The sequence below is a fragment of the Syngnathus scovelli genome, chromosome 14, assembly GCF_024217435.2.
Source record: "Syngnathus scovelli strain Florida chromosome 14, RoL_Ssco_1.2, whole genome shotgun sequence".
Lineage (NCBI taxonomy): Eukaryota > Metazoa > Chordata > Actinopteri > Syngnathiformes > Syngnathidae > Syngnathus > Syngnathus scovelli.
Window position 1 is genome coordinate 7503385 of NC_090860.1, and position 18695 is coordinate 7522079.

The 18695-nt window shown below is 40.0% G+C and overlaps 1 protein-coding gene across 41 annotated transcripts in view; it reads left to right on the forward strand.

Annotated features, from left to right (window-relative positions):
- Positions 1-304: 304 nt before the first annotated feature.
- col12a1a (collagen, type XII, alpha 1a) overlaps positions 305-18695 on the forward strand; it is a 48825-nt gene continuing 30434 nt past the window's right edge. For 33 of the 41 annotated variants that reach the window (XM_049739590.1, XM_049739592.1, XM_049739593.1 and 30 more), the window contains exons 1-23: positions 306-530; positions 1467-1572; positions 4393-4509; positions 4592-4735; positions 5261-5308; positions 6172-6435; positions 6514-6678; positions 6829-7002; positions 7092-7382; positions 7465-8067; positions 8209-8487; positions 8615-8890; positions 8986-9258; positions 12238-12507; positions 12974-13240; positions 14361-14553; positions 14648-14772; positions 15803-15952; positions 16340-16459; positions 16531-16695; positions 16767-16913; positions 17701-17840; positions 18553-18682. In XM_049739590.1, the coding sequence (XP_049595547.1) occupies positions 1503-1572; positions 4393-4509; positions 4592-4735; positions 5261-5308; positions 6172-6435; positions 6514-6678; positions 6829-7002; positions 7092-7382; positions 7465-8067; positions 8209-8487; positions 8615-8890; positions 8986-9258; positions 12238-12507; positions 12974-13240; positions 14361-14553; positions 14648-14772; positions 15803-15952; positions 16340-16459; positions 16531-16695; positions 16767-16913; positions 17701-17840; positions 18553-18682 (4411 nt within the window). In that variant the 5' untranslated portion in view covers positions 306-530; positions 1467-1502. Of the gene's footprint in view, positions 531-1466; positions 1573-4392; positions 4510-4591; positions 4736-5260; positions 5309-6171; positions 6436-6513; positions 6679-6828; positions 7003-7091; positions 7383-7464; positions 8068-8208; positions 8488-8614; positions 8891-8985; positions 9259-12237; positions 12508-12973; positions 13241-14360; positions 14554-14647; positions 14773-15802; positions 15953-16339; positions 16460-16530; positions 16696-16766; positions 16914-17700; positions 17841-18552; positions 18683-18695 lie in introns of all 41 variants that reach the window. The other 8 variants (XM_068652934.1, XM_049739640.1, XM_049739641.1 and 5 more) reach the window with 4 other exon arrangements.

Below are 18695 nucleotides of genomic sequence, written 5' to 3' on the forward strand. Positions count from 1 at the left end.
TTTGATGACATCAGTGTTGATGTTTAAAAGCATTCTGAGCATATTAGGTTCAGGCACTGAATCACAAGGAGCCTGTCGGTTTCTTTCCCCAGAGCAAACAATTTGACTCATCACTTGATGCATATCCAAATAAATTGTATTTCTTAGTTCGCACAACCCCCGCAGTGTCGTCTGGCCAAACTACTGTGAGGTCACGTTGGCGCTGGAAACTCAATAAACCGCCAGACCAATGGAATTTGAAGGAAAAAATGTAATTTCCAAGGTCCCAGTAGGGGGACATATATCAAGTAACAGGCGGGGGAAAGTCGTCAGAGAGCAAAATGATGGTAAATTGAGAGTTGGGAACTGCCCCCCTATTAAGAAGCCGGTGGTGGAGAGAATCTTCCCACTTGGAAGGAAGTTTTCCCTCCTTGGACATCTGCTGGTGGAGCGCGCAGGAGGCAGAGAGGAAAGAAGGTGCGCACAAGGACGCTTCTTCACCCAAGGCACATTCGAATTCTCATCTTTCCATCTTTTGGCTTTTTCAATAGGTGAGCCGTCCTATTTTATACTTTTATTGACTTTTTTGACAGTTAATTGACTGAGAGAGTTCTCGGGTTTTTTTCCATTATTTTTTTTATTTGCAAATAATTTTGATTTTTTGACAACTCTCAATCCGTCTATCCATCAATCTAGCTATTATTTTTTATTTGCAAATAATTTTGAAAATATTTTGACAACTCTCTATCTATCTATCTATCTATCTATCTATCTATCTATCTATCTATCTATCTATCTATCTATCTATCTATCTATCTATCTATCTATCTATCTATCTATCTATCTATCTATCTATCTATCTATCTATCTATCTATCTATCTATCTATCATGGACAGCCATATTTTACAATTATCGAAATTTTTGTAGATGAAGAGTAGAAGGGCCAAAGTAGTGATTTGGCCCCTAAATGTTAACAGTTAAATTGATTTTGAGGCAGCAAAATGTAACCTGCATGTTTATTTTGTGTACATTTCTGTCCAATTAAAAAAAAAAAAAAAAAAACATTGTACACCAAATATTACCAGTCTATTCATTTCCCGCTCATGCATCTGTGATAACCACCGAGAGGATAGTACATAATTGAAGACTATTGCCCATTGGTGTAGATGGTGTTTTTATTTTTTGTCAATTTATGGCATCTGGGCTGCAGCTTTTAAATTCAAATGAAGACTTGCGGTGTTTTAAGTAAAGTGGTTTAAGACCTTCAAATTAATAAACGGCAAACCTCATGAATATCTTAACTCTCGAGTCTTAGGCTGCATCCTTTGTGCTAATAACCTGCAGCTGACTGTGTCTATACCAAACTACTTCCATTCTTGACCGCTTTAAACAGCTAATTAAATACATCCATAGCATGCAATATATAAACGCAACACACGGGGCGCTGTTGCCCTAGACTAACTCAAAATCCCTGGTTCCTATCCAGACCCATTGATGCCCTGCTAACCCCCAAGGTCTAAAAATGAAGAAAGGGCTGTGTCTGGCCACAGCTGCCTTGTTTGCAGCTCTGATATCCTCCATCGATGCTCAAGGTAAACCAAGCACACCCGTCAGTCACTCTAATGAGACACACTTTACCCTTTCTCTCTCTTTTACTCCTCCCTCTCTTCTTATCTCCAGTTGTTAGTGTTGCAAGGAGATAGACCTTTATTTAAATGTCATCGATTATATGACAATGTGTAACGGTGAAGTCAATAAAGTTGTTGTTATTCTATGTGTATGCTTGACTGTTTGACCCACGGCTATTATTTAAATGCCGTGACTCAATATTGAATCACATTAAGGCTGCAATTCAAATGATTTTTAACTATTCATAGCAAATGTTACAATATGGCAAATAGTAGCAAATCAACAGCAAAAAAATTGTATTCCATTTCCAACTTGTAATTAAATGTCTTAAAACAGCAGGGCAAACACCGACGTCATCAGATTTTATTGCTTAGTGCTTCACCATTAAATATCTTTGTATGTCTGCTATTTTCCATGGTGACATTTGCTGAATCCTAATAGGACACTGGAAAAAATGATTAGACACTTGTAAAATCAGTAACGCTCGGTGGATTGAAGTCATCATATAATGTTGAAAATTAATCAGTATGGTTTACAAAACATCAAGCTCGACTAACGTCACGATTTTATTTAAATTTATTGAACTGCATTGATGATAGAAATGAGATGTGACATTTATTCTGTGTAAAGTTAGATTATATGAATGGTATTTTCCTGTACACGCAATTTAATTCGTTATAGGATGTGAAAGTTGCCAACGAAAAGTAACTTACGACTCGAATACGATATCAAAAAGTTCGTCAAATATGATATGGAAAACGTTGTCATTTTTTCCTTCCTTATAAAGCTTTCTGGCAGCGAGAGTGGAGTCTAAGCTCTCTTCTCGTATATCTCCACTGCACGAATGGAAAGATGAAATAGGAGAATAGCAAATGAATCCTCAGACAGCAATGAGACACACAAAGAGCCTTTCTCGACCTCCTTTGCGGGTATTTGCAAAAACGCTGACTTTGCGAAATGTATGGAAAGCGAATATGCAGAAATGTTTAATGTCAGCACATGTTGCTGAATGACTTTGGCATTTTTCCCTGCCTCCATGGGAGGGTCATTGTTCCTTCCCCTTCTCCCTGGTCTCCCTTTCTGGCAGTAGCTCAAACCAGGGTGGCTGGCTGCCTGGAGACTGAGGTTACTCAGAGAACAGTAGCCAGACTCAGAGCGGGTGTCCTTTATTAGAAACTGATGGGACAGAACGCCAACAGCCACAAGTTCCTAAAAACACACCAGAGACCACCTTTGGTCCTCAAGTGTATTTAAACTCCAGGAAAAGAAACTATATACATCAACTGAAGACTTCCCTAAACAATTTTTATTGAGCCATTTCCTGAACACACACACACATTATTCACACCTTCATACCATTGTTGGAGCAGTGAACTCGTGGAGAATTGAGTGCCGACACGTTCCATCGGGGCTCCTTGAGTTTATAAGACAGGTTGGTGATCCTCCAATCCCAGTTTTTACCTATTTGATGACCTCCTGTTCATCATCTGCCTTTGCATTCAGTTACCAAACTATGGTTTCCTTCCCCAAAATGTATTTTACAATGATATCCATGGAAAACTCTTATTAATAGCTACCATGCGGTCTCATGTAGAAACGCTCTCCTGATTTCTAAAATTTTCTGCATGATTATTTGTTTTAAATTAGTCATATTACTCCAGTACAGATCGTTTTAACAAGTAATTCTAGTTTGTTGATGATGATTTATTTTCTCACTCACCGCCATATTGGCACATATCTGACATTAATTACAAGATATGCAATTGTTTATAAAGACAGCTAATTTGAATGCTAGATTAAATATTAAGCACTTTGAGAGGAAATTTATGCATGCAAATTTCCACAGACTCTACATACTCGTTTAATAACAGTGAACTACATTGTAGGCTTTTAGTTTGGGAATATCATTGTAAAATATATTTGTCATCTGTCTGTGTGGCCCCAATTGTACATGGAGAAGCAAGTCCATCAAAGTTGTCAAGCTGAACAACTTTCACATGTACAAGATGCATGATCCGAAAATTGCCTTCTTTCCCAATATACTGTATGTCCTTTATTTTTGTTTTTTTAGACTATGTATATATTGCACATGTAAAAAAACATGTTGATGCTGTTGTGGAAAAAGTACACAAGAGTCATGTGACAAATTGTGTATTCTTTTTTAAAAGGTTTGCAATGGATATGTGCCACTTTTTTTTAACCAAATAAACAAAATGGAATATGTTTATATACTGTGTGTATATAAAACATATAGTGTTCAATTGCATTTAGACTTCAGTATGGCATCTTGAGTTCCATTGTATAATCGGTAACTTGCAGTTGAGTTGTGTTTTTGTCATGCTGGGATCAACTTTTGTGGTTTAAGTGGTCGTTGCATGCGTTGTGATGACTGCACTCAGCATGTTATTTGGATGGTTCACGTTCATGTTTGCACTATGGTTATGTTTGAGTCGTGCACATGTTATGTTTGCCAGTGCTTGAGTTGTTGGCCTCCGTGGTTGGACAACTCAAACAAATGCCATTTTTACTCCGAAATGGCTTCTCACACTGTTTCTGGTTGTTGTCACATTTCTGTACTTGTCACGTGACACATGGGCATCAATGCTTTGTGTCTATTTCCCAACAACGAAAAAAAGCTCACTTCAACCGTGAAGTGTTTGTCGTTGGGATTCATGTGAATGCTTGACTAGAAATTCCATCTTATATTTGATCAAAAATACTACCTTAAAAATACATAACCACTATAAGTAATTGTGTTTAATACTGATTCATCTGTTTTCCAGTGGATCCCCCCTCGGACTTGAACTTTAAAATTCAAAATGAGAACACAGTGGAAATGTCTTGGGTAAGGCCCTCGACAAGAATAGAAGGCTTCAGAGTACAAATTACTTCAGAAGCAGGTGAGTAAAGACCGCATATTTTGAGGTCATTTAATCCGACAACACAACCTAACATTTATTTGTATTTTTATCTCTTATGCAGATGAACCAACAAGAGATTTCGCCCTTAATGCTTATACTACGTCCACGTCAATCACTAACCTGACCCCTGATTTGGACTACTCAGTATCCATCAATTCCTATTATGGATCTGAGGAGAGTATTCCCATCTTTGGGCGACTCACAAGTAAGTGATTTTTTTGGGGAAAAGTGGATGCACCAACATATAAAGTATTTTCCAGACTATAAGGCGCACTGGACTATAAGGCGCACCATTGATGCATCATGTCAGATTTTTAATCTAAATTGAATCATTCTCCATTTTATCTTTTTTATTTCAACTTCAGACGCAACAAATTACTTTATAATCACAAAATAATTATCCATAGTCTTTTTGATTCATGATTCATAGTCTTCAGCGGGCCACTTATGATTGATTTCATGACACAATGCTTCGGGCCAGTTTAAATGTAGGAATTTGGTCCATATATAAGGCGCACCGGACTATAAGGCGCACTGTCGGCTTTTGAGAACATTTTTGGTTTTTGGGTGCGCCTTATAGTCCGGAAAATATTGAATGTGCAAGCAGCTGGTTCTGATTGTGTTGACTTGTTTTTATGATGTGTTGATTATCTTCGCCTGTTGAGAAAATATTGCAAGAGGATCGGGACAACAATGGGTTCTGTTGACAGTCTGTGTTTTTGTCTTTCAGTCCAATCCAGTAACTCTACTGGACGAGTTCGAAGGCCACCGTCAATAAGTGAGTGTTTTTTTCAAGTGCCAACCAAAATATTTTCAGCGCTTCTCCATCGTCTCGCTTCTTTCTCAAATCATCACAGTCGTCATTGTATGTTCCCCCCCCCGGAATAATTTAGTCATTTTATATTCTGGGTAATGAGTGCATAACGTTCTTGACAGTGGTTGGGAAGGCATTGATTCCGTTAATTAACAGCAGTTGCCACATTACGAAAAAAAGGAAAAGTAGGCTTCAGGCTTCACGGTAGGAGACAAGGTTTCTTTTGTGCGTCATGGAGGGGGAAGAGAGCAGGAAGGGGAGGGTGACCCAGGAATGACACATTCATTGTACCCCGTAGAAACAGGCAACGTCCGACAAAGTACGTCATAGGGATTTAAACATCTTGAACATCCCCCCCACCTGTTGATTCTTTTGGAAACCACTTCCAGATTTCACTTTGACTTGTTCATAGCTAAGCACTCACTGTCTTTCACATTACCAACATTTGGTCAGACAATTTCAGATGAAAAAAAGAAGGACACATTTGGAATGAATTAAACCAATTTGAATATCACGTGTACCTTCAAGATTGTCAGAAATTATAACAGGCAAACATTATTCCAACAGAAAATACAATCCACTCCAAACAGCCATGCGGAATTTTAAAAAGTGAATATTGCAGCTGGGACTTTTGGTAAATATTTGGTCCACAGGGTGGAATGACTATACCAAACCCACTCTTTGGCACACACATATTTCCTTTGGTGTCAGGATCCACTTCGGAAGAAAATAGTCAGTTTAAAAATATTTTTACACTAATCCCGAGCTTAGGTCAGTTTAAATTCTGCAATAAAACTCTAACACACTTCTACTCTTTGTTTCTACAGAGTGCTCAGTCAGTGCGATTGCAGATTTGGTTTTTCTGGTTGACGGTTCATGGAGCGTGGGCAGAGAGAACTTTAAGCACATCCGTAGTTTTATCGCTAGCCTGGCTGGAGCCTTTGACATCGGCGAGGATAAAACTCGAGTAGCAGTGGTGCAATACAGTACGGATACTCGCACAGAGTTCCCTCTGACACGTTACACCAGGAGAGGAGACCTGATCCAAGCCATCAACTCACTGCCATACAAGGGAGGAAATACTATGACAGGTGAGGAGCTCTTCAGTCAATTTTACATAAGAATGAAGAAAGACAAATACAGAATGTTCTTTATACCTTTGTCTTTAGGTGATGCCATTGAGTACTTGCTTCAAAACATCTTTACGGAGGAAACTGGATCCAGGAAAGTTTTTCCAAAGATAGCCATGATCATCACTGATGGAAAATCTCAGGATCCAGTGGAGGAGCATGCTAGAAGACTTAGGAACATTGGAGTGGAAATATTTGTCCTAGGTATGTGTTTCATAATGGGAATTTTTATTTTGCTCTCCCATGTGTCCTATCAGCATGTTCTTGGAAACTTCCTGACTTTCCACTGATGGTCCATTGTAAGAGTGATATCATAAATTATTCTTTTTTTTTATTTCTCTTTATCCATCGCAGGTATCAAAGGTGCAGATGATGATGAACTTAGAGAAATGGCCTCCACTCCGTACGACAAACATGTGTACAATGTAGCCAATTTTGATATGATCCAAGATGTCGAGAAAAAGATCATCTCAGAAGTGTGCTCTGGTGTTGATGAGCAGCTCAGCGTTCTTGTTAGCGGTGAAGAAAGTAGGTCCCATATTCTGCTTATAAAATGCAGTGCTGGAAAGTTATTGCAGTGTCCGAATTGCAGAATTTTTTTTTCGTCTCGTTCATAGTGGTGGAGCCGGCGTCCAACTTGCAAGTGACGGAAATTGCATCAAAGTCAATGAAGGTGACGTGGGATGCCTCACAGGGATATGTCACAGGATATAAGCTTGTCCTGGTTCCCATGTTGCCTGGCATTAGTCGTCAAGAATTGTACATAAGCGTGATGCAGAACTCCATCAATGTTCGTGATCTCGCTCCTGATACCGTGTACGAGATAAGCCTGTATGCCCTCAAGGGTTTGACACCGAGTGAACCCGTCATGGCTACAGAGAAGACACAGCCCGTCAAAGTGAGAACAGGTGAGAAGATTTATTTGTGTGATTTATTGTCATTCTTGATGTCATTTTGTCTTTAACTCGATTGTACGTGCTGTCATTCTAGAATGCTCGCTGGGAGTGGATGTGCAGGCTGACGTGGTTCTGCTGGTGGATGGTTCATACAGTATTGGATTACAAAATTTCGCCAAAGTCCGTGCCTTCTTGGAGGTACTGGTCAATTCCTTTGACGTTGGCCCCAACAACGTCCAGCTTAGTTTGGTCCAGTACAGTCGAGATCCACACACTGAGTTTGCGCTCAACACCCATCATGACATTAACGCCGTTGTCAAAGCTGTCCGTACTTTCCCTTACCGTGGAGGTTCCACCAACACTGGCAAGGCTATGGCCTACGTGAAGGACAAGATCTTTAATGCCAACCGTGGTGCGAGAGACAATGTCCCCCGTGTCATGGTGCTGATCACGGATGGAAAATCATCAGACTCTTTTAAGGACGCAGCAACCAACCTGAGAAATAATGATGTCGAAATCTTTGCTGTGGGTGTGAAAGATGCAGTGAGGTCAGAGCTGGAAGCAATCGCCAATGAACCATCAGACACTCACGTCTATGAGGTGGAAGACTTTGATGCCTTCCAGAGGATTTCCAAAGAGCTTACCCAGTCCATCTGTTTGAGGATTGAACAGGAACTTCTCAAGATTAAAAAGAAGAGTAAGTTGCAATACAAATAACCTGAGACCATGAAGCATGCAGTTGTACAACAACTAAATAAATACATTCCATAGTGGAGAACAATAAGTATATTTAGTATGCTATTGTCCACTTACTATGTATATTATTATCTCTTCTTAGGTCTGCTTCCACCCGAAAACTTGGAATTCTCTGAGATTACCTCCCGCAGCTTCCGCACAACGTGGACTGCACCTATTTCCGATGTTTTGGGTTACCTGGTGCGATTCCGTAAGGCTGAAGATATTACCGGAGACTATGTTACTCTGGCAGTTCCCCGTGAGACGACTACAGCTATTCTGCCACATCTTACGCCCCTCACTACATATGAGGTCAATGTCTTTGGGCAATATGATAAGGGGGACAGTTTTCCTTTGACTGGTGAAGAAACTACCCTTGAAGGTAAGATATTTATCTTTATCTGGAGGGTTTGGTAAACTTGTAATTACCAGTCATTCAAATGAAATACGCGTTAGCTGTTCATTTATGATAGCTACACCTTTACCATCTATGTAATTTACCTTTCTAGAGAAAGGGAGGGTACGGAACTTACGAGTTACCGAGGAAACTACGAGCAGTTTCAGGGTATCTTGGAAACCTGCTCCAGGATCGGTTCTCAGATACCGCCTGACGTACGTCCCACTTAGTGGTGCTGGGGAAATATTGGAGGCCCAAACTATAGGAGATGAGACTACCATTGTTCTAGAGGAACTTTTCCCCATCACCACCTATCGTGTGTCTGTGTCTGCTGAGTACATCACGGGCTTGGGGGATGAAATGCAAGTGGATGGCACAACCAAAGAAGGTGAGCGAAAAATAGAATTAAAACAATTATGACGCTGAGAACTTTTTTTCCCTTTCAATACTGATAATATATATTTCATTTTCGTTTGTCCTCAGTAATTGGTTCTCCTCGTAACCTCCGGGTGTTTGATGAAACCATCAATACCATGAGACTAACATGGGAGGCTGCTCCAGGAAATGTTCTCCAATACATCATTGCCTATAAACCTGCCGAGGCAGGTGAGAGGAGAGAAGTGACTATCAGAGGAGATACAACCGAGGCTTTGCTTCAGAACCTCCAACCAGATACTGAATATGAACTGTTTGTCAGCGCACGTTATACTTCGGCTTTGGGTGATCCTCTTCTTGGTACAGGAACAACATTAGAAGGTAAGAAGGAGTTTCACCTCATTATTTGGCACAGATTGTAGGTTTGATGAGGAGGACATCTGTGGGTGTGTGGGGAGGAGGGGATGATCGTAAATCATCCCGGTTTGTCTGCAAATTGTGCTCCATGCAGGGCAGGTATGCATGGTATGAAAATATTTGTATATAGTAACCTTCAGATGCAGTTAAAAGAGTTTTGGACAGCGCAAGTTCTCCATCATTGCCAGAGTGTTGGAGCCCAACACGTTAAGAAAGGAGGTAAAATAAAATAAGATTAATTTAAAACAGAAAGACAGAGGTGTTGTGGCATTATGAACAACAGGGAAGGCTTTGTCTCCAGCAGAGAAGAATGTCAGTTCCATTAAAATGTGGATTAAAATAGGTAGTGGGGGTAAAAAGTCCGTGTTCTGTCGGTGAGAACAGTCATCATAGTTTTCTATTCTGACACTTGCAACAGAGGCTTCATTGTTGTTGATCTAAAGTGAGAAGGCAAATGTTTACAATTATGAGACTTTATTGATATCCAAAGTCATCACATCATAAATTTGATGTGAATTAAGATTTACAAGATAAAATTAAACTATCCTGGCCTTGCAATAAATGATCTCAGCCATCAGCTATTGATGACATTCCGTTCTCAACCAATGGCTCAACAATGTAAACATTTCATATTTATAGAGCACAATCATGTTGTTCCAGCCCAGATGACATTAGGTGTGGTTTCATTTTGTCGAATGTTTAATGTAAACAAAATTCCCTTTGTATTTTCCATCCTGACCAAAATGATGTCAAATATGTGCCATCACTAGCTGCACACCCCCATAGGAAAAGGCCCGATGACAAAGCACTTTGTTTAGGCGGCTCTATTAAGCTGTCATGATCTCAGCACGCTCTGAACACTGATCTCATTGTGTTCAGGGGTCATTTGCTTTGAGTGACCCTCCCTGTGAAGTCCGTGTAGGTGGGTTATACAAAGCATGCTCTTATGGCTAAGCCCATATGGCGTTAGCCAACACAGAAGCCACTGGGTAGGCAGAATTGTTACTCTGAAATGTCGAAGAGCGAAGCACATTCTCCAGGTGCAGCAGGAAATGGAATATGCCATTCAACCTTGAACAAAGGCAGTTATTTACTTATGAGGCGGTACGTCTGTCCATAATGGACGATGTCACCAATGGGAACATCTGATAGATGCTGGGTGGGTCAAAGGACTTCCAAGATTTTTGAGAGAGCGAAGATAAAGCCTATATGTATTTTGGAAGGACAACATTGTTGCCTTACACAAATAAAACCATAGTTGTTCTGTTTCTCTTTTTTACTATATAATATTGTTGTTATAAGTTTCTTTTTATCTACATGTACAATATATGCAGAGCTGCAATATGACTTCCAACTTAGAGAAAGGGAGGACTTGACAAGTCAGAACTTGTTGCTGAACTTAGTCCAGAGCTCAGTGGCCAAATGGGATTTTAAAATAATGAAGATAATTATCAGTGCATGAGATAGTGCGGGTGCATTTTTGTGGTTGCTTTTTATTTGTTGTTATAATGAGCTTTGGGAATCTCTGGTTACAAATGTAAATGTTATTCCAGCACACACCCAACAGGGAAAGCTCTTTTGATATTCTTGAGTTGTATCAGATAAGGTTTTATAAATGCAGTTAAGGTTTTTGTGCATATTTATCAGTTGTTTTTTTTCCCCAAGGTTTTAATGTGAGATTAGCACTGATATAATGAGGACAGTAGGTTGAGGGCAGTAAGCAAAATATGTGGTGAATGTTTTTATTAGCATACAGTTGCTCCCGGTGTTACCGGCCGGGAATGCCCATAATTTGATTATGTTTTTATTAGCATACAATTCCTCCCGGTGTTACCGGGAATGCCCATAATTTGATTTAGGCTAGCTGTCTTGCAGGTTTAGCTTTTCACAGTGGAAAAAGTCAGTCTGAGTTTATGCTAAATCTGTGAACCATGTGTTTCATGCATGCGTGCTTTACCTTTTGGAGTGGCCCCTTCGCTTGTGTGCAAATGTTGAAAAGTGGGCCACCGTCTGCAAAAGCAATCATTCCGTTCCTTCTCTTCGCCTACGGTTCACACACGGCCGGAACAGTCAATCAAATTTATCTTTTGCCATTTATTTGGCAAAGACTTTCCAGGTGTTTGGATGCTCTGGCTAGAGTTTGTGCAGCCTTGACTCTTCATGGTCCTCAAACTCTGGAACTCTTTATCTCTGAAGTTTAATCTCAAGGTGCAGATCATTCTGCTTGGCTGGAACATCTTCTGCTGTTATTTCGGTTCAGATCGCTTTCCAAGCCGTCAGTAATGGATGGATGGATGGATGGGATGCTAAGAAGGAGAAATAGATTAGACACAGGGACTGCTTCTTAAGCTGGGAATCACAGCTCATATATTTTCTTTTCAATGGGATATGAGAATGATTGACAGCGACCACCTACCACAAATAATCCGATAAAGGCATTAAAAAAAAATTATCATGGGGCACTTGGTTGTTCTGGTTTCTCATAGTTTCAGCCAGGTGGGAGTGGTGAGAGTCTCGACACAGGCTCACCACTCTTAGCATCTGGCTGCTCCTCATGAAACACCACCAACAAAATCCCCAAGCTGTAAAATAAGTGAAGACATGAGGTAGTGCAACATCTGCAATTGTGGTATTGTGGATCATGTTCTTTTTTTTTTCAATGGAAAATTAAAGTGCTACAAGGAGAGGTGCAGCTACGGAATTTGTGATTAGGTTAGAAGATTTTTCCCAACGGTCTTTAATTATAAAAGGAGAAGGTCATGGTGTTGTATAATAGATGATGATGGTTTATTCTTTGGAGTGAACGTTGATACTGCCAAATCTCCCTTAGTCATTATTTTCTATCTTTGTGAAACATGAGAGGGAATAAAGCATAGTCAAAAATCTATCCAGCTATATTTGATTTTTGTTGATGATTAAATATTTCTCTCAATTTCTCCACAGAACTTGGTTCACCCAGAGATCTAGTGACCAAAGATCCCACAGACACCACTTTTATTGTATCTTGGGTTGCGGCCCCGGGTAAGGTCCGTCAGTACCGGATCACCTGGCAGTCTATGTTCACCGCGGAGTCTGGGGAAAAGCGAATTCCAGGAGAGTTGACATCCACGATTCTGGATGGTCTCACACCAGAGACACGTTATCAGGTGTCTGTGTATGCTATTTATGGTCACGGTGAAGGTCAACCATTAGCTGGAGAGGAAACCACAGATAGTAAGTCCATTATTTTTACTCCCACTTATTCTCAAATCAATGTTTGTAACATTGTTTCTCCTTGATTAGAAAGGACCACAATCATCAAAGCTATTTCAAACACTCTCCAGCTTCTCATATAGTATTTGTAGCCGTCATGAATATTTTCTCGAATGTTTCTTTGCCTTTTTCTGCTATGAGCAAGTCCTGTTAACCTCACAGGCATCCATTCCAAAGACAACAAGCTAAACATAATCAATCATATAACAAAGTAGATATCCAGATGAAAGACTGAGCCATGCTAATGTTTAGTTTATTTTCAATCAAGACAGCCATGGCGCTTATGTTTCCAAAGGTGCATCGGAAACACAAGCTGTTAAGCACACACTTAGCGCACATTAGAACTTGGTCTGTATTTTCCATCAGACTATCCATTTATCTTTCCCCCGTTTTAACCGCAGAGATTTTTTGTTTTTCTTCATCATAGTCTCGGATGCTGCCAGAGTGATCGGCGTCTCAGAGGAGACGGAGAAGAGCATGAAGGTGACATGGCAGCCAGCACCTGGAAATGTGGTCAACTACCGTGTTACTTATAAACCGCAGTCTGGAGGGCGCCAGCTGGCAGCCAAGGTGCCCGGTGGCAATACCACCACCGTGTTGAGACGCCTTACTCCCCTCACCACCTATGACATCATTGTTGTGCCAGTATATCGTTCTGGAGAGGGCAAGGCAAGACAAGGCGCAGGAACAACATGTAAGTTGGCCTTTAACCTCATACTCCATTTTTTATCTCCACATATTTATCGCATTTTAAGCTAAACAAATGAAAGACACTGCATTGTTCAAGTTGGTATTACCCTCGCTACTTTGCGTTTCGTTTATCGCAGCTTCACTACAACGCAGATTTTTTTTCCCCCAAATTAAAAAAACCTTTAAAAGTCAAAATAAAACTTCCAAATTGAGAAAATATGTGTCTAACCTTTAGGACAATGTAGTATTGCTCCAAATGTTCGTTTACATTACTTTAGAAGTCCGTTCTCGCGTGTTAGCACGATCGCGAATTAGTATCTTTCCGCTAACTCGTTAGCCTGCCCAGTACTTCTTGTTGGTGACCGTACTTCGCGGATTTCACTTATCGCGAGTGGTTTTTGGAACCAATTATCCGCGATAAACGAGGGATTACTGTATTCCTGAAATGTATTGCCATTAGGGTTGAGCATTTCTTCTTCTTCTTCAAAAAAAGACAATTGGATAACTATCTCTGTATGATTTAATATGGGATACGAATCAAGAATGATTCATTTAAAATTGGAACAATTTGATTCGGTGGGATTATATAAAAAATACATACTATACCTGATACACACACACATACTGAACGCTTTAAATTGTTAGGAATAAACTCACATACTGAACGCTTTAAATTGCTAATAATAAACACAGGTGTGTCTGTAAATGGGAATAGTTTGTCTGTATGCCCTGCGATCAGGTGTACCCCGCCCTCTGCCTGAAGGCATCTGGGATAGGCTCTAGCACGCTCGCGACCCCAGTGAGGATAATCCATTCCGATATGCACACACCTATTTTCTGATTCCATTTTCGTCTTGGCCTTAATTGCTGGCATGTTGTGCTCCACCGTCAACATAACACCGACACAAAATCATGATCGATAAAAAAAATAATTTATTGCTCCGTTTTATTACCCATCAAAGCATGTGTTAACAAGCAAGACAAGAGAAAATCCTTTAACAGTTACAAAAACTAATGACTGTGTTTACATCATCTTTCCAAACTGTACTTGAAAGGTCTAAGAGCCACAAGTGATCTTGAGAAGGAGGAGAAAATCTAAATATTTGTACCTCTTTCCCTACTAGTGACCCCCTATAAAGGTCCTAGGAATCTCCAGACTTCAGAACCAACAAAGACCAGTTTCCGCGTAACATGGGACCCTGCACCTGGTCAGGTGAAAGGTTACAAAGTGATTTTCCACCCTAAAGAGGATGAGATTGACCTGGGAGAGCTTGTAGTTGGCCCCTATGACAACACCGTGGTACTGGAGGAGTTAAGGTAGTGTTGCATTTTTATATGTTAATCACTTTTAAAGAACCGTCTCGTGTATTTTGTATGACACTATAAATGGCTGATTTCTTTTTATTTCTAGAGCTGACACAGAATACAAAGTGAATGTGTTTGGCGTGTTTGAGGGAGGAGAAAGTATGCCTTTGGCTGGAGAAGAGAAAACCACACTCACAAGTGGACCCGAGCCACCTCCTATTGAACTACCAGGTGACTTTACTTAATGTTCTACTACATGACATTGTAGTGAAAGAAAAACCAACTAATTCACATCTACAGTAGTGCCACATCAATCAAGAATTTCCTGCTGTCTGCAGTGAGTCACTTTGGGATTGCACCTAAAATTTCCAGTCCAAGTGCAGACTTGACTCGAACATATTTCATTTATTTTTGGTTTAAAAATGGTTTATTGCTTTTTGGGTCAGAGGGCATCACACAAATATTAGCACTGTAAAAGGAAACTGACATGTGAAGAGTATAGAAGGTCATTTTGACCGGGCCATTCCTAATAAGGAGACAGATCTGGCTTCAAAGCATCTGAATGGCTAAAAATGAATCTATTCAGTCAGATAGCAGGAATTTTCTGTTTGCACCTGAAATAGTGTTTTCCATTTGTGTCACATTTCTGTTTGTTTGATATCTGCCTGTTTGTTTTGATTTTTCATTTGTTGGGGGTTTGGGGCAGCTGTAAATCAAATATGTAACCTGTGTTCAGTTCCAGACAGTGGCAGTTAGTGCAACATCTGCCTGTGCCAGTTGCACATCTGCAGTCTCCTTTTAGGTGCTGAAGATTCCAGCGCACAGTTGGAAAACAACATTTGAACATTACCTGGCTGCTAAGGAGGGCAAGGGAGTTCCTTCCGCCTTTGATATGTCATGGGCTATTATGACTTTATTCTCCTGATTTGCCCGTGGGATGAACACACAGATGCAAAAAAAAAAAAAAAAAAAAACAGCCAGGAAAGAAACTGCCCTGACACGCAACAAGACGAAAGGACAATTATTACAACACCTGGAAAAGAAATGTTCCCTGCAAAAAAAATTCCTCGGCGAAAGATGAAAGAAATATTAGCCACTTTTACTGTCTGCTTGTGTTCTGCAAATATTTTCTCATTTCTTTCTTTTCTTTACCACTTCCATATCTTAACTGTCTTTACATTTTGAAAAATAACATGATCATGCACATGCAGTTGCATCTCATGTGATCCAATGAAGACACTAAAACTCTTTGCCCTGTCAGATGTGATGTGTAAGACCAGTGCGCAGGCTGACATCGTGCTTCTTGTCGATGGCTCCTGGAGTATCGGACGTCTTAACTTTAAGACGATCCGTTCTTTCATCGCTCGCATGGTTGGAGTCTTTGACATCGGCCCCAATAGAGTCCAGATTGGTGAGTGTATCCAGCATATTACCGTATTTTCTGCACTATAAGACGCACCTGATTATAAGGCGCACCTTCAATGAATGGCCCATGTTAAAACTTTATCCATATATAAGGTGCACCGGATTATAAGGCGCACCTTCAATGAATGGCCCATTTTAAAACTTTGTCCATATATAAGATATATAAATTTGGCCCGCGGGCCGGACTTTGGGCTGCTGTAGTGGCTCAATATTGGTCCATATATAAGGCGTACCTGATTATAAGGCGCGCTTTTAAGAAAATTTGAGGTGTTTAGGTGCGCCTTATATTGCAGAAAATACGGGACCTATTTTCCCCAAAAAGCCATTTTGAAGTTGTGTGTGTTTGACTAATGAAAATCTTTACATTATTTAGGTCTTGCACAGTACAGTGGAGACCCGAAGACTGAATGGCATTTGGATGCTCACCCAACCAGGGAATCCCTCTTGGATGCAATCTCTAACCTTCCATACAAGGGTGGAAACACCTTGACAGGTACTTGAATTTATCAAGCTAAAAAAAAGAGCAATTAGGAAACGTTTTGATACACAACATCAATCCTACAGGTCTGGCTTTGAACTACTTGCTCCAGAACAATTTCAAAGAAAATGTTGGCATGCGACCCAATGCCCGCAAAATTGGTGTGCTGATCACTGATGGCAAGTCCCAGGATGACGTCAATGTCAACTCTCAGAGACTACGTGAAGAGGGCATTGAGCTTTATGCCATCGGTAAACACATTTCGATACAATAATAGCTGCATGCTATTATGATCGTAGCTCACTTCTATCTTGGATTTCAGGTGTAAAGAACGCTGATGAGAATGAGCTGAGGTCCATTGCAACGGATCCCGATGACATTCACATGTACAACGTGGCCGACTTCTCCTTCCTGCTAGACATTGTGGACAGGCTCACTGACAACCTTTGTAACAGTGTAAAGGGACCAGGTGTGTATCAGTTTTTATCATCAAATTCACTTTAGGAGTTACAACAATTGCAGATTTTTAAACTTTTTAAATTTTTTGTTTCAAAGCATACAATTATACCCCATTATTTTATATTGATTACTTAATCCCAGAATGTATTATGCTTCTACATAACTTTGAGAGCAGTATAGGGGAGGGGCTTATATGTTCCAATATGTTTGCGCCACATTGCACATAGCAAGTTTCATAAAAGTATGCTTGCATGAGTTCAGTATTGGCCTTATGAGCTTTGACTTCAACTCCATAAAACACCTTAGGGATAAAGGAATACAGATTCTGAGCCAAGACCTCTCATCCAACATCAGCTGACCTCAGATGTTCTTCTGGATGAGTTCAAAAAGATTCTCACGAACACATTCCAAAATCTTGCAGAAAGAATGGAAGCTGCTGCATTGGGAGAAACAATTCAGTTTATTTTTCCATTTTCAGTTCCTGTAAATTGTGTAATGGCCAAAAAATCCCATTACTTTAGTTAAAATAGGGTCATTGACTTATGTGCAAAGTCGAAGCAGGAAATTAGTCAAAGCATTAGAAATAATTATTTTATTGCTTTACAAATTTGTGTTTAGTAAAGTAAAATGGATGCAACTTAATCAAATTAAAGAGGTAACAAATGAGCCTTAGTCTGGGGAAGTTGCAAGTTTCCATTTTATGAGAATTTGCAGGTGGTAACGCACATCGGAATTAACTTTAGCACACATATAATGCTGACCGTGATGGTTTGTCTCGCACTTTCCGTCTGCTAAAGGAGGTCCGCCTGATGCGCCAACTAATCTGGTAACATCTGAGGTGACTCACCGTTCTTTCCGAGCCACGTGGACTCTCCCCGAGGACCCAGTGGAAAAATTCCGTGTGGAATATGTGTCTGAATCAGGAATCACACAACAGGTAACTAGAACTGTCGGACCACCAATAATGCAGTCAGTATTTCGTTTTCAAAACACATAAAGGTTAAGTGTGGTTCCCTAGAGTTGAGGTATTGAGAGAAGTTTGGCCTAAAATGTTGTATGTAATGAACCACTGTTTCAGAGTCTAATGGGATACTGTGCGAAAACAATTTCCAACCTCCTGTTTGTATTGGCCTCCTGCTGAACGGGAGTCCAATTACATTTTGATCAGACGGAGGGCCAGGAAATATTATGACCTCATGAACAATTGCAGCACTGGGAAAATAGAATGTATATTGATATGATTTACTCATTTTTGTTAATTAACCGATTACCCAAATGTAACTATCTTAAATCTATTAGAAAATATAAATCAAGGTATGCCAGCACAATCTAATAAGGCCCAGATGTATCCAATATCAAATCCTCAAAAATATACAAAGAAAAAAAAATGATTACTTTTGACTGACATTTATCAAGTCTGAAAAAATATTTGTTACTATATTGCTTGCATATTTCAAATTACAAGCTTTAATAACAATAATAAACACATTGTTATATTAAAAATGAAAATTGTAAAATATTTTTGTAATTAATCTCATTGTATGCGCAGATCATAATAATAATAATAATTAATCATCGTGTGTAAAATGGATGTGTGCCAATGACCATACAACTGCAGACCATCTTCTAAGTGTCCTCTGTTTTAATAGGTCTTTGTGGATGGCACTCAGAACACAGTGGTACTTGAGCAACTCGACCCCCTGACCGAGTATCTGGTTAACGTCTACTCTGTGGTGGGAGAAGAGATCAGCGAGCCACTAAAGGGCGTCGAGACCACATGTAGGTTTTTGCT